This window comes from Chlorocebus sabaeus, chromosome 10, assembly GCF_047675955.1.
Source record: "Chlorocebus sabaeus isolate Y175 chromosome 10, mChlSab1.0.hap1, whole genome shotgun sequence".
NCBI lineage: Eukaryota > Metazoa > Chordata > Mammalia > Primates > Cercopithecidae > Chlorocebus > Chlorocebus sabaeus.
In genome coordinates this window covers 83,469,252-83,483,412 of record NC_132913.1, presented here as the reverse complement: position 1 = coordinate 83,483,412, position 14,161 = coordinate 83,469,252, and the positions used below count along the sequence as shown (strand labels likewise).

Genomic DNA, 14,161 nt, shown 5'->3' with positions numbered 1-14,161 from the left:
TGTATGCTTTATTGTGTCTGAAAACCTCACAGAGAATGACCATAGCTGACCGGTGCTCACTCTGTGTCTCACACTTAGTCTACCCACTCCTTGAGGTTGCGTACACCCTAGGATATTGTAAGCTAGATTTTTTTTTTTTTTTTTTTTTTTGAGATGGAGTCTCTCGCAGTGTCGCCCAGGCTGGAGTGCAGTGGCACAATCTCGGCTCACTGCAAGCTCCCCCTCCCGGGTTCACACCATTCTCCTGCCTCATCCTCCCAAGTAGCTGGAACTACAGGCGTCTGCCACCACACCCGGCTAATTTTTTGTGTTTTTAGTAGAGACGGGGTTTCACCATGTTGGTCAGGATGGTCTCAATCTCCTGACCTCGTGATCCGCCCGCCTCGGCCTCCCAAAGTGCTGGGATTACAGTCATGAGCCATGACACCCGTCCGTACTAAGGCTTTTAAAAGATGCAGCTACATGCAGACAGGATGGGGGAGTCCTGGGTTAAAGCAGCATACATGAAAGGTTTGGGGCTTTAGCTGATGACTAGCACCTTGTAATTCAACAAAGTAAAGTGGCTGCCCCAAAGGCAGGATGAGTTAAACCAGCATCGCTGGAGAAAAGTGTCGAGGATTTTCTAAGCTCTATGCTGAGAAGACCTCACCTGGAGTGTTACCATCAAGTCTTTACTGACACCAGGGTAGAGAGGGAATTCCTACCCCTGCCCTGAGAGAAGGTTGAAGGAAGTGGCCATGCTCAGGAGTGGGAAAGGGAGAGAAGGAGGCAGAGACCAGGAGACGGAAACTGCTAAACCTAGAGCTCTGATGGAAAATGACTTTCAAAACATTTTACATCTTTAGGATCTAGATTAGTACCCCATATGTAATCAGCACACAGACTTTTGTTGAAAGAAAGTCTCTGAGTATGTAAAGAACGTTCAAGTGGAAGAAGTATTCTACTTGTTCCTGGCGGTGTCACAGGCCAGAAGTAGGTCAACGGGAGGAAGCCACAAAGGCCACCTTCGTCACAGCATAAGGAGGGACAGGTAGTCTGTGCATCCCTGCACTGAGGAGGCAGCCAGGGTACTGCTTTGGGAGTCCTCAGAGTAACCTGAGGATGGTCCCACCGATCCTGGGAGCCACCTGTGAGCATGTTATATTCAGCCGCCCCAGCGGGCAGGTCCATTGTGTCACCTACAGCCTCTCTGGCCCTCGAGTCTGCTGTTTGCATTTTTCTTTACACAAAAGTTTCCTATCAGCACAGTATGGGTGTGAGGATTGTAATACCACTGGTGATATGTTAAATGATTTTAGCTACTACAAAGACTGATGTGTTTTATTTTAATATTCATGTATTCATTTTAAGGTATATTGGGAAACAATAGTTAGCACATCAAAACTTTATAAAGATTGTGTAAGACAAAGTTTTATTTAAAAAGCAAATAGATCTAAAGTTGATTTAATGAAAAATATTAAATTAATAATAGTACATATATATTCAGATATAACAAAAATTGGGAAAGTAGTATGAATAGTTGAAGTCTGTTCTGTGTAAACCATTTTTATTTATATTCTGCCTGTAGTATCCTTTTTGTTGCTGTTGTTCTTTCTCCATCGCCGGAGCTGGAGTGCAGAGATGTGATCATAGCTCATGCAGCCTTAAACTCTTGGGCTTAAGAGATGCTCCTGCCTCAACCTCCCAAGTAGCTGGGACTACCAGCACATGCCACCACACCTGGCTAATTTTTTCTTATTTTTTGTAGAGACAGGAGTCTCACTGTGTCACTATGTTGCCCAGGCTTATCTCAAACTCCTTGACTCAATGAATCTTCCCGCTTTGGCTTCCCAAAATGCTGTGATTACAGGCATGAGCCAACATGCCCGGCCTAGGATCCATTTTTTTGTCCATCACACAATCCTATCACTAAACAAGACTCAGATTTTTTTTCTTAAAAAAATGCAATGATACCCACAGAAAAAAATTCAAAAAGAAGAAAAAAGATACAGAAAAGAAGAAGAAGGAGAAGAAAAGTCTTTCACAATCCCTCCTCCACCCCAGCTTCTCAGTTGTCTTCATTCCCTTTTCAGCATTCCTTCCCTATCTTTGAGCCCACGTGTATACTTTTTATCCATAGGGTCGATGTACTTTATATTTTTCATTTTAAATTGAGCACATCACATTGCTTTACTGCAAACTCCTCCTTACTTTGCGTTTTTTTACTGTCTTCATTTTTGGCCACTTGTCATTCCTCAGACCTCACACAATCTTTTCTTCTACTTCAATTTGACCTTGACATCTTTGTGAGTAAAGTAGAATTTATACCGTAGCTCGGGTGTTCGAGTTTCAGCCTCTTTCTCCAAACGCCTTCCTTAGGAAGCTTTAGGCACCCTCATTTTTCTTGTCTGTAGTTTTCCTTGGTGTTTTATCATTTAAAGTTTTCATTTGCACCCTATCACTCCATTTTTTGCTACTGATCTTCCTAAGGGGACTTGTATCTGTAATGTCTTATCTCGAATTCACAGAAGTATCTTTCTTCTCCCATTTAACAATGTTTCAGACATCCATGAGGACTCCATGTCCTGTGAGCATATGTAACTGATTCCCCCTGGTTTTACCCTGTTTAAATGAAGCTTTCTCATTGTGCTCCCTTTTTGTATAAGCTTGCTCCTGACATTTGAAAGATTTACCTCTTTATACATATTTACATAATCAAAATATTAGCAGATTGCCTATTGTATGTATTAGAATATTGCCTGTTGTATGATGTGTGGCTTGGTTTTAGGTGTGTTCCACATAAATGTCCATTTTACTAATCTGGATCAAGACACAATGAGATCAGAAACTATGATCATTCAGTTTGTTTTGGACAGCTCTGGCATGTGGACAATTAGATTTGTAATGAGCATCCTATGAAAACTTGAGCTCTGGAGAAAAAGTGCCCAATATCTAGAAAAAAAGTAACAGATTATTCTTTTTGTGGATTTTTGTTACAGGCTGGATTACAGTGGGCCTTCCAGAGAGTTTTTCTTCCTGGTATCCAGAGAACTCTTTAACCCATATTATGGCTTATTTGAATATTCAGCCAATGACACATACACAGTACAAATAAGTCCTATGTCTGCTTTTGTAGACAATCACCATGAATGGTAAGTATTTTTTCCCCAACACTTCTTCAGGCGATTTTCTATGATATTTTTTTTTATAGAACCCACATTTACACATTAAAACATTTTTTCCCTTGGGCAAAATGATATTTTCAGTTAAATACCTCACTTGACTCTTGTTTTTATTGTCAAATTTAAATACGTAGTCAGTCTCCAAGCTAGGACTAGATCTGTTGATAGCTGGGAATTGATGTATTCCATAAGATCGATTCAAGTGAGTTGGGTAGAATTCAAAAGGTATTTCCCATTGCAAGAAAAAGATGATGAGTTCCTGGTGAGATCCCTGTATTCCTCGCTGTACCTTTGGGTGCCTATGAGCTCTAAGCTGAGGTGGGGGTGAGGAGGGGAAGGCCTGATCCAAAGATCAGACAGCCTCTAGAGCAGCCCTTGGGGAAGTGGCTGCCATGGGAGGAGAAGATGGGGCAGCTGGAACTCTGGCTGGGGCTCTGACTCTTAACTGTGGCGATGATGGTGCTCTAGAGGGCAGTGGGGCTGGTGGGGTGACCTGGGGGCATTGACGGTAGAAGGGCAGGAGTGGGGAATCACAAGCTGTGGCCACTTACCGTATTAGCCATTCGAAGTTTGTAACCAGGTGTTGCCTCCCTCTTTCCTAATTTCTCACACAAAATCAAGGAAACTGATTTAGGATTCCCATCTGAAGATTATTTATGCTGAAAATCCCAAATTGCACTCTTTCCAAATGTCCTTACATCTTTTTTAAATCTCTGCGTTTATAGACTGTAAATATTTGTATAACCCCTGTTTGCTTGTTCCTGTTCATTTTCCCTGATAGCAACAAAGGAAAGAATATGAGCAGGATTCATGGAAAAAGCGTATTTGAATCATGAGATTAATATTGGTGGGTGGAGGGCATTATCTTTTAGGACTTACTCTTCAAATTGAACATCTGTTTAGCTGCAATTTGGAGTCCTTCTTCTAACTGTGACTATTACAGTTGTGCTAAATAAATGGAAATAAAGAGGAACCATACTGCTGGACATTGTTCTTAAAATGGCTGCCTAATACTAAAATTACAAACTTACAGTACGAACTCAGTATGGATTTACACTTTTGGAAGGCATCAGACTTTCAAAGAGCTAGAAACTTGAACCCTTTTGAAAGAGAAAGTAAGTTTGCATCTCAGGCAGCAAATCCAGTCATAACAAATATGTTAATAAAGTTTCCAAAGTGATTCAGAATAGAATTGAGTCTTGACATTTTAGAGAACAGAATGTCCCAGAAGAAACCCCCCCAAATGTCCATGTGCATAATTCTTGAATGGTGAAAATATCAGGAATGGGGCTTGATAGAGAATAGAGATAGGAACTTTCTTAATCTGAGACTGGGCCTTTCCTCAGAAGAGAATTGCTACTGAGTTTGTGTTAGAAAAATCCTGCTAATATTCATGCATACACACTAGGAGGGGATAGCATTTTCCCCACTTCCAGAGGTCTCATCTGTCAACATCTCTTAGAATTGGTTTGGGGAAATGTCACTGAAATGCTCACACGGGATTCATGAATGTGGGGTGCTACATTGCTGACATGGAGTGAAGGTGGAGCAGGGTCTCTAAATATGAGGGAAACTGATTCTTCAGCAAGTAGGTACGAATTACTGGCTGTATTAGTCCATTCTTGCGTTGCTATAAAGAAATACCTGAGACTGGTAAAGAAAAGAGGTTTAATTGGCTCATGATTCTGCAGGCTGTACAGGAAGCATAGCACCCAAATCACTGGGCTTTGGGGATGATCTCAGGGAGCTTTTTAAATCATGGTGGAAGGCAAAGGGGAAGCAGGCACATCATATGACAAAAGCAGGAGAGAGAGAGAGAGGGAAGGTTGGGGGGAGGTGCCACACACTTTTATATGACCAGATTTCTTGAGAACTCACTATCACAAAGATAGCACCAAGCCATAAGGGATCAGCCTCCATGATCTAAACACCTCCCACCAGGCCCCACCCCCAGCAATGGGGATTGCAATTCAACATGACATTTGGGCAGGGACAAGTATACAAACTATATCACTGGCCTGATGAAGACCCAGCCCATGGTGCATACAAACTCTCACAACCTAGTAGGCAATTAATATTGGAAAAATTTAGATGCTTAGAGCTGGAAGGCATTCTAGAAAGCATATGGAACCACCTAGAAACTGCTCCATGACGTGTAAGTCATCTCATGCGTTTCCTTCACAGGTTCCGATTCAGTGGTAGGATCCTTGGTCTTGCACTAATACACCAGTATTTGTTGGATGCCTTCTTCACACGGCCCTTTTATAAGGCTCTTCTCAGAATGTAAGAATATTTTTATCACTTGTGTAATTAGCATGTAAAATACAGTATTTACTTTATTGAAAAATTTCTGTCAAAGTCATTGCTTATCTGTTCACAATCTCAAATCTGTTATTAAACCTAATAGTGGTTTAGATTTCTGAAAGTAATACAATTTCAAATACGATTACTGTGTTTTTCCTGCCTCTGACCTATTTAGCCCCCAGAGTTTTAGTTTTGCTCTATCCCCCAAAATCTATTCTCATTTGTTGCAATGCATGTTTCTTTAAAACAATTGTACTTCAAATGCAGCCCTGGAATTCCTGTGGTGTTAATGCAGATTATTAATAGAATAGTTGTGGGTTAGTCTTAGTGACTCACAGCCCCCTCTCCTTTATGAGATACATTTTGTGTTTGGCTTGATGCAAATTTTCAAATGCTTACTCCTCATTCAAATCTTTGTTTTCCTTTGCTTTGGTTTTATTTTTTATTTGTTTGTCAGGGATGGACAGTGCCATATGTTTCTTAAACTTTCTCTATGACCTTAGTAATTTATTGTGGAAAATGAAAATTCAGCATTCACAGAACTTTTTCTTCGTTGTTAATGAAAGATTGCGATTATTGTAAAATATAGGGCTAATTGTTTCTGTCCTATAATCAGCAGCCATTTACAAGGCTGAACAGAAGGCAATGGCCTGTGGGATAGTAGCTCAAATCTGCAATGAGAGCTCACTGAATTCTCACTTGGCTCTGTCCAGCCCATTCCCTAACTGAGGCCACGTACCTGCTTACTGTAAAATGGAAGCCTAGACCTCAAATGAAAGCAAACAAAATGCTTCTTGTGGGCCCTTGGGAGGGTCAGTAGAAAGACTTTTGCCTTCCTGTCTTTCAGTGTCTTCACAGCTGTAGCACTGGGAAACAGGTGCCATTTTCTGTCACTTTGGTTCTTTGTGGCCACTTTGCATCTTCCCATTTCATTGCCTTATCCCTTATCTTCTCATTTAAGCTTCCTGAAAGACTAGTCTCTACTGACTTTCTACACTTACCTCAAATTCACACTCTCAACACACTTCAGCCTGGTTTCTTTCCCACCAGAAAACCTGTGGAGGCATTTAAAGAATACTGGTTAGTCTGTATCTTATTGGATCATGCTGCTACTTCTGACACTGTGTACCACCCACCCCAACCACCATTTATTCCTGCGTCCTTTCTCCAGAGCTGGCATCTGTGACACTGTACTGTGCGGGCTCTTTTTTTTTAACTTTTCTGTCTTCTTCATGAGCCCCTCTTCTGATTTGCCCTTAACCCTTAGTATAACTGAAGCTTCTGTCATTGGGCCCCTGCTTTTCTCACTCAGTATGCCCTCATGGCAGGGGGGGAATTTCTTTGCCTGTCTTATCTCCTCTGTTTCTCAAATCTGTACTCTCAGTCTTGATCTCCCTTAAGGTGTAGCCTCACATGCTCAACAATCCATCAGACTCCACTCAGATGTCTTACAAGGACTTCAGAATCAACATGGTTAAGACTAAGCTCATCAAGTTTCCCTACTTAAAAGTATACCTTCTCCCACAGGCCCCGTTACAGTTAATAGTGCCACTATTCTCAGGCCACTCTGGTCAGAAATTGGGAGTCACCCTTAAACAGCGATGACAAATACACAGTACATGTTCTACTCTTCACCATCTCTACTCTACCCCATCATTCCCAGGGTAGAGTTCACAAATCACCTGTGGTACTTTTTCCCACTGAACTCATTGTGGTCTTAGAAATCTTTTTAACGGATAGTGCTCAAGCTTGGCAATTAATTATAGTTAGTTTTGACATGAGTTCATTTCTCACCCCTATTTTACATATCCTTCTTTATACTCCCCCAATAAAACTATTCTATGATTGCTACATGTTTGCCTCCTAAATGATTTTCAAATTGATCTTCTTCTGTCCAACCTTAATAGCCCAGCCCTAGTTAGAGCCCTTATCTTATTTTGGCCATATTATTGTAGGGGTCTATTCATTGGTCTCTACCCTCTAATGATAATGACCCCTCATCCCACCCCATTTTAAATAATCCTTCACACTGGGACTTCCAGAGGAGCTGGAAGTTTGTGTGTTTATAATTCACATTTCACTTCTGATCATGCCATGCCCTGTCTAATCTTTTGGTAGTTCTAAATCACCAGTCTCCTTAGGATGACATTAAGGCCTGCTGCCTTGCTGGTCTCATTCTCTAGAAATTCTGTCTTGAGGTTAACTCTCTCAAACTGCTGATATGCTTGGAGTTCTCTGTACACTTCCATGCCTTTGTATTTTGTTCATGTTATTCTCTCTCCTTTCTCTTTCCCCTTCTCCTACTTTATTTATTCCTTTTTACCTCTCTTGCTTTTAAACATCCTGAAAGATTTAATGTAGGCATCATCTTCTGCAAAAAGCTTTTCCTGAATCTCTCAGTCAAAGAAAATGGCCCTTGTGTGTGCTCTGACAGCTAAATCCCTGTCCCTACCTTCTTTTGTTAAATGGAAATGTGACATACATTTAAAAAGTACATGAATTTTAAATGTTACCAATCTTATGTTATCACTTATCACTTTGTATTAACTTATCTATTTGTGTACCTGGCTCCCCAGTTAGCCCATCAGCTCCTGAGGGTAGTGACTATTCATCAAGTAGCTATTCAGATGTCTGGTACATGCTTGATGCCTAATGAATGTTCAGATTGAACTGAAAAAAATGACCCTTGAAATTGGGCTTAGGGGAGTGAAATTTCAAAACAGCTATGGCAAATTGATGACTACCACTGTACAACAGGGCCATGGAACAGTAACTATACCTAATGTAGACTCTTTCTCTGCAATTAAAAAATGTGGGGGAGAAATACAGATTGAAGACAGGTTCTGTGGCCTACTGTTTTCAGAGTAAGAACCATGAAGAAAAAGGGAATGTATGTGAACATGAATCATGTCTTTAATAAAAAAACAAATAAAATAATAAAGTAAAATAAATATTAAATAAAATAAAAATCATGTCTTTCAATAAAAAACAAAATTAAAATATACTATAGAAATATATAAATTATTTCAAATTAAGATAACAGTATTTTAAGGTAGCATAATATAGCCAGAAAGAATACTGGATCCCAGTTGTCAGCCAAGTGCCAGTTCCTGATCTGGCATTGATGATGGATGACTGCGCAGATGGCCCTCATTCTTTGCACCTCCAGTTCTGTGTCTATAAAGACAGACTCAGGCTGAATGATTCCTGTGGCATATTATATATTTAGGACTTTCTAATTTTATAACAAATTTCTGAATTATTTCACTGGTTTAATTACTGGACTTGGACTAAGAACATTCCAGAAATCACTGCCCATGTAGTGGCTCTTGTTCTTCTCTTTAATTCTTAGTTTCTTTCCTTATTACTGTGGGTTTTTGCTAATAGCCATGCCTACATATTTGTTTCTGTCTGTTTGTCATCTTAGTCTATGTGACCTGAGTGATCTAGAATACCTTGATGAAGAGTTCCATCAGAGCCTGCAGTGGATGAAAGACAATGATATCCATGACATCCTAGACCTCACGTTCACTGTGAACGAAGAAGTATTTGGGCAGGTGTGTGTATCTGCACACCTGGTGCCTAAGTGTGGTAACTGAAGGCTATTGACGAGTGAAGAATTAACTCCATGGCTAAGATCAGATGCTTATTTATTTGTGGTTTATTGGGTGATTTAAACTCCAGATCACACACAGTTATAATAATTGCAGTTACAAAGGTTAGAATTAATGTCAGCTGCAGATTAAGATGCTGTAAATTACAGATGGTGATAACCTTTCATGTTGTAAGCAATCTTATTTTTATTTCCAACTAAAATATCCCCTAAAATATGAGAATTTACCTTATATAGAATGCAGTTTTTTTGAAGTCCACGCTACAGAATTTTTAAATTCCATTTATAGAATGGTGGCTGGGCACGGTGGCTCATGCCTATAATCCCAGCACTTTGGGAGGCCAAGACAGGAGGATCAGTTGAGCCTAGAAGTTCAGGACCAGCCTAGGCAACATGGTGAAAGCCTGTCTATACAAAAAATACAAAAATTAGCCAGGTGTGGTGGCACACACCTGTAGTCCCAGCTACTCAGGAGGCCAAGGTGGGAGGGTCACCTGAGCTGGGGAGGTTGAGGCTGCAGTGAGCCTGGATCATGCCACTGCACTCTAGCCTGGGGGACAAGAGTGAGACCCTATCTCAAAAAAGAAAAGAAAAGAAAAAAACCAAAATTGATTTTTTTGAAGCTAAGGGAACATAAACAATGTTTTGGGGAAGACTTAAAAACAGAATATATTGATTTTTTTTTTTCAATAATTGGTGGAAGAGTAGGGAAAACATTTCTTCCAGAAATTATATACTAGTTTATAAGTAATATTCTTATTTAGGCATTAATCTTTAGCTGCTTTTCTGATTTCCATGTGTTTTGAAAAAGTTCTCAATTTAACATTCACTTGAGTGTAATTCTGCTTCTTTAAAGTAAATCTTTACTCTAGATATAGTCAATTCTGAGAAATTTGTGAAAATGGGTTTTGTCAAACATTCAAATAGTAGCAGGCTGGTATCTGAAGCCAATTCGTCTGCATTTAAAAACTTAACCTGTAGTACCAGCAATATATATATATAAAAATCACCAAAGCTTTCAAGCACCAGCTCAATGCCTAGTTTTTCCTGAGTGCATATGCTCCATGAGTGCCTGGGGCCTCACTGCCAGCTTGTGGGATGTGCCTAGGGCAGGGCTGGGGACAGGTAGCTGGCTGATTTCAGCTCACTGCTAGTCATGTTCTTATAACAGTAAGAGTATTGCTTTATAGTCATTCTTTTTATTTTTTAATCTCAGATAACTGAACGAGAATTAAAGCCTGGGGGTGCCAATATCCCAGTTACAGAGAAGAACAAGAAGGAGTACATCGAGAGGATGGTGAAGTGGAGGATTGAGAGGGGTGTTGTACAACAAACAGAGAGTTTAGTGCGTGGCTTCTATGAGGTAAAGACAATCAGCAGTAGGAGGAGTTTGCAGTCTGATATCAATAATGCCACAATCCATCTTATTGTACTTACATGTGTAGACTATTTCTGCTGTATTTACTGTTGCTCTCTCCATGCGAAAGGTTCAATATTTTTTCCCTTATGTTTCAAGAGCACCAAAAGAAGCTTAACTCACTGTTACGAGAGATCACTGAAATAAATGTTAGGGACTGAACTCAAGTAGCATTTGTTGATTTAATGACCACTAGTAACATTTAAGCCATGCATCTTATGCTTAGATACGGGTAATCAAATCTCAGCTTGCTACGTGAAATAATTATATCTGAGGTCAGAATGAGTTGGCACATATTGTATGTGGCTTTTTCTGTAGAAACACTTAAGTATTTTCCTAAAGGTGGACGGGACCTAGATTAATCAGCAGTCAGTTATAAAACAAAAATTCTGTTGAGGCAAATCTCATCAACCTTATACTAAAGAATGCCTTATATTTGTAGGGAGCTTTACAGGTTTTCAAGTGCCAGTGCAAGGTACACATATTATTCCTGAAACTCCAAGTGTCCCTTTTTCTAAGACTTAATTATAGCTGATATTTCTCCAGGCTCCTAAGCCATGCCTTGTACTCTTTTTATTCCACAGGTGGTGGATGCCAGGCTGGTATCTGTATTTGATGCAAGAGAACTGGAATTGGTCATCGCAGGCACAGCTGAAATAGACCTAAGTGATTGGAGAAACAACACAGAATATAGAGGAGGTGAAATTTGATTTATAGATGGCTAGATTTTAAATTTCAGATTAAAGGAAGGCATTGGTTCAGCTTGCCAACTGAATATAGGACAGGCAACAGCACTTGGACTCTAATCATAGGTCTGATTGCAGGCTCCCTTGAGACCTTGGGCAAGGTACATTCTCTTCTTCTCCTAGTTACCTCATCTGTCAGATGGGAGAAGGACTGTTTACACAGCGTCAAAGGATGTCATAACTCTTAATTGTTGGTGAAGAAATGTGACCATAAGAACACTAATTAATTACTTTATGGTGTTGCCAGTGAAGCACCAGGGAGCTAACATCCAGCTGGTCAAACTCCACCTATTCCATTTTGTTTCTAAAACTTAAAGAAGCACACCCTTTGAGGTTCCCAGTCAGCACAGGTTTCCCATCATTTCCTACGCTCCTTAACAGTTATCATTCATAGTCAGAATACTTGAATGGAATAAGACACAGTTCCCAAAATATGACATTATTGGAGAAGTTCTAAATTCAAGCATGAATTTCACGTGAAAAGAAGACTGTAGTAAGATTAGTTAAAAACTGCACTATCTGAAACTTCACAAAATGGAAAGCTTTAAAAGTGACCTTTCTGCAGATTAGTACAAATTATCGATTCATAACCGGGACCAAACCCATTGAAATTTGAGTGTTAAACTAATACTTTGCAAGGGACCTGATGGTAACCCAGAGTTAAGGTTTTATTAAATAATTTTAAGCAAAGAATACATGTTCTGAAATTTATCACCATGTTAGAAAGCCTTCAGAAATTCGTGACAAATACCAGTTATTTTCTGGTTTGGGTTTTCTTTTTTAACTCTAAGTGTAAGAGATTAGAAGTGGTTCTGAACTTGGAGAATGAAAACTACAAACTTCATATCACTGAATTAATCACTTAGCAGAGTAAATTGAGAGCTGAACAGTGCTCTAGTTATCTCTAAGTTGAAACGAGATTTTTTTTTAAAAAGTAGTTTTAAAAGTTTGGAGTAAAAAAATGCCTTAACATTTGCTAAATTGCTTTTGGTTATGTCTGTGCTTGCCTTTTCCAGCTCATCCCTGCACCGCAGGCTGGCCTTGCTTACACATTTAATCTGAAAGGCTGTATTTAATTGCAGTTTCCATTGCTGCTATTTCTGAAGTCCAATTGCTGAAATAAGTCTTTTCCAATTGGCCCCATGTATAATCCATATATCTCTTTGGTTATTATAGCTTTGTTAACCCATCGATTTTTACTGAGAGCACTATTTCTCTGACATGCTGCGTAAGTTATATTTTACCATAAATATTATTAGCTCGTTCCTTCCTTCCAGGAGATGATTCTTTTTTTTTTTTTTTTTTTTTAAGACAGAGGGCGTGTGCCACCACACCTGGCTAATTTTTGTATTTTTAGTAGAGATGGGGTTTCACCATGTTGGCCAGGCTGGTCTCGAATTCCTGGCCTCAAGCGATGACCTAGCTCGGCCTCCCAAGGTGCTGGGATTACATGCTTAAGCCACCACGCCTGGACCCAGGAGATTCTAATAGCAATGCATTAATAGAATCAACCGTTTTTGTTTTTCCATGGTATACAGTCTTATTCACTAAATCTGATTAATCAAGAACCTATTGTAAATCTTATCAAATGAAATCTTTGGGAGGGGGCAGGAAAATTCTGAGACCCTCAGCTGCCATGTTTGCTCACCCAGCTACTTGGCACTGAGTAAAGAAGCAGCTCTGTGGCTGCCACCTGCCATATGTTCACACACCAGCTGCTAGGAGAGAATATGATGAGACACATTCACTCTTCCTCCTCCAAAAGGTTTGGCACAAATAGCAAAAGGGAAACAGAAAAGGGCTAATTCATAAGGTCAAAAATCTTTAAAGCTACAAAGAGCCAGTGCATTTCTTTTGTAGATAAGAAACTATTTGCTCAGTACCAGATTGCTAGTCTTCACCAAACTCTGGGCATGGCCCATGTGTCCCCATGTCCAGTCCAGTTTTGATCACCCTTCCCTTTGATCCTTTTTTTCTCCAAAGGGGACTAAACATCACTGAAATGGTAAACAGTAAGGTGAGATTCCTCCCAAATCCTACACCTACTGAAATGGGAGGAAAAATTTGGATTAAAATAATTTCTACCCACCTTCTGTTCTGGACTACTAACTCAGTACCCATTAACTCTGTCTATTCATTGGTTTGAATCACTAAATCCTTGTTAGCCTTTTCTCTGAATTTAATTTTTTTTTCACTGAAAAGTTTTTGGAATCCACCACCACTGCCCATGAGGTGATTCCTTTGACATTTTCTTAAATTCTACTGAAGTATGGAATAAAAGTAAAATTAAGTTGGTGATTATTTAGGATTTATGTAAGAAACTAAAGGTCACTTTTCCCTTTTTATTAGTAAATCAATGTGAAACTAGTTTGATTTTAAAATATGAATATTATATATAGCTTTTAAGAGAGCTTGCAGTTATGTACTTGTTTGTATGAATTATTTGATTAATGTGTCTCCCCTCTGCCAGAAGCCCTGGAAGGGTCTGTTTTCTTTGCCATTATGCCCCCAACCTTAGTACAGTGCTTGGCATAGAGGTATTTGAAAATTATTTCTTATGTGAATGACCGAAAGAGTTAAGTATTTCCAGTAACAACTGTTGTATTTTACAGAAATGATACGGTTAAAATAACTCATTTGTTGTTCTTCTCTTTACCAGTTTCACTTAGTGACCACTAAATGAAAACAAAGACCTCTTGGTTTCACTTAGTGTTGTTTGGTTTAACTTTTGACACTCATATGATCATATATACAGTGTTATTCGTTAGTCTTAAAGTTAGAGACAACTTTTGTTTTTGTTTTCGTTTTGTTTTTTGAGGGGGAGTCTTGCTCTGTCGCCCAGGCTGGAGTGCAGTGGTGCAATCTCGCCTTACTGCAAGCTCCGCCTCCTGGGTTCACGCCATGCTCCTGCCTCAACCTC

The 14,161-nt window shown here is 39.6% G+C and overlaps 1 protein-coding gene across 4 annotated transcripts in view; it reads left to right on the top strand.

Moving 5' to 3' along the window:
• HECW2 (HECT, C2 and WW domain containing E3 ubiquitin protein ligase 2) overlaps positions 1–14,161 on the top strand; it is a 388,587-nt gene that overhangs the window by 352,662 nt on the left and 21,764 nt on the right. For all 4 annotated transcript variants that reach the window (XM_007965716.3, XM_007965715.3, XM_073019890.1 and 1 more), the window contains 5 exons: positions 2,979–3,131; positions 5,346–5,444; positions 8,893–9,022; positions 10,295–10,441; positions 11,080–11,194. In XM_007965716.3, the coding sequence (XP_007963907.1) occupies positions 2,979–3,131; positions 5,346–5,444; positions 8,893–9,022; positions 10,295–10,441; positions 11,080–11,194 (644 nt within the window). The remainder of the gene's footprint in view (positions 1–2,978; positions 3,132–5,345; positions 5,445–8,892; positions 9,023–10,294; positions 10,442–11,079; positions 11,195–14,161) is intronic.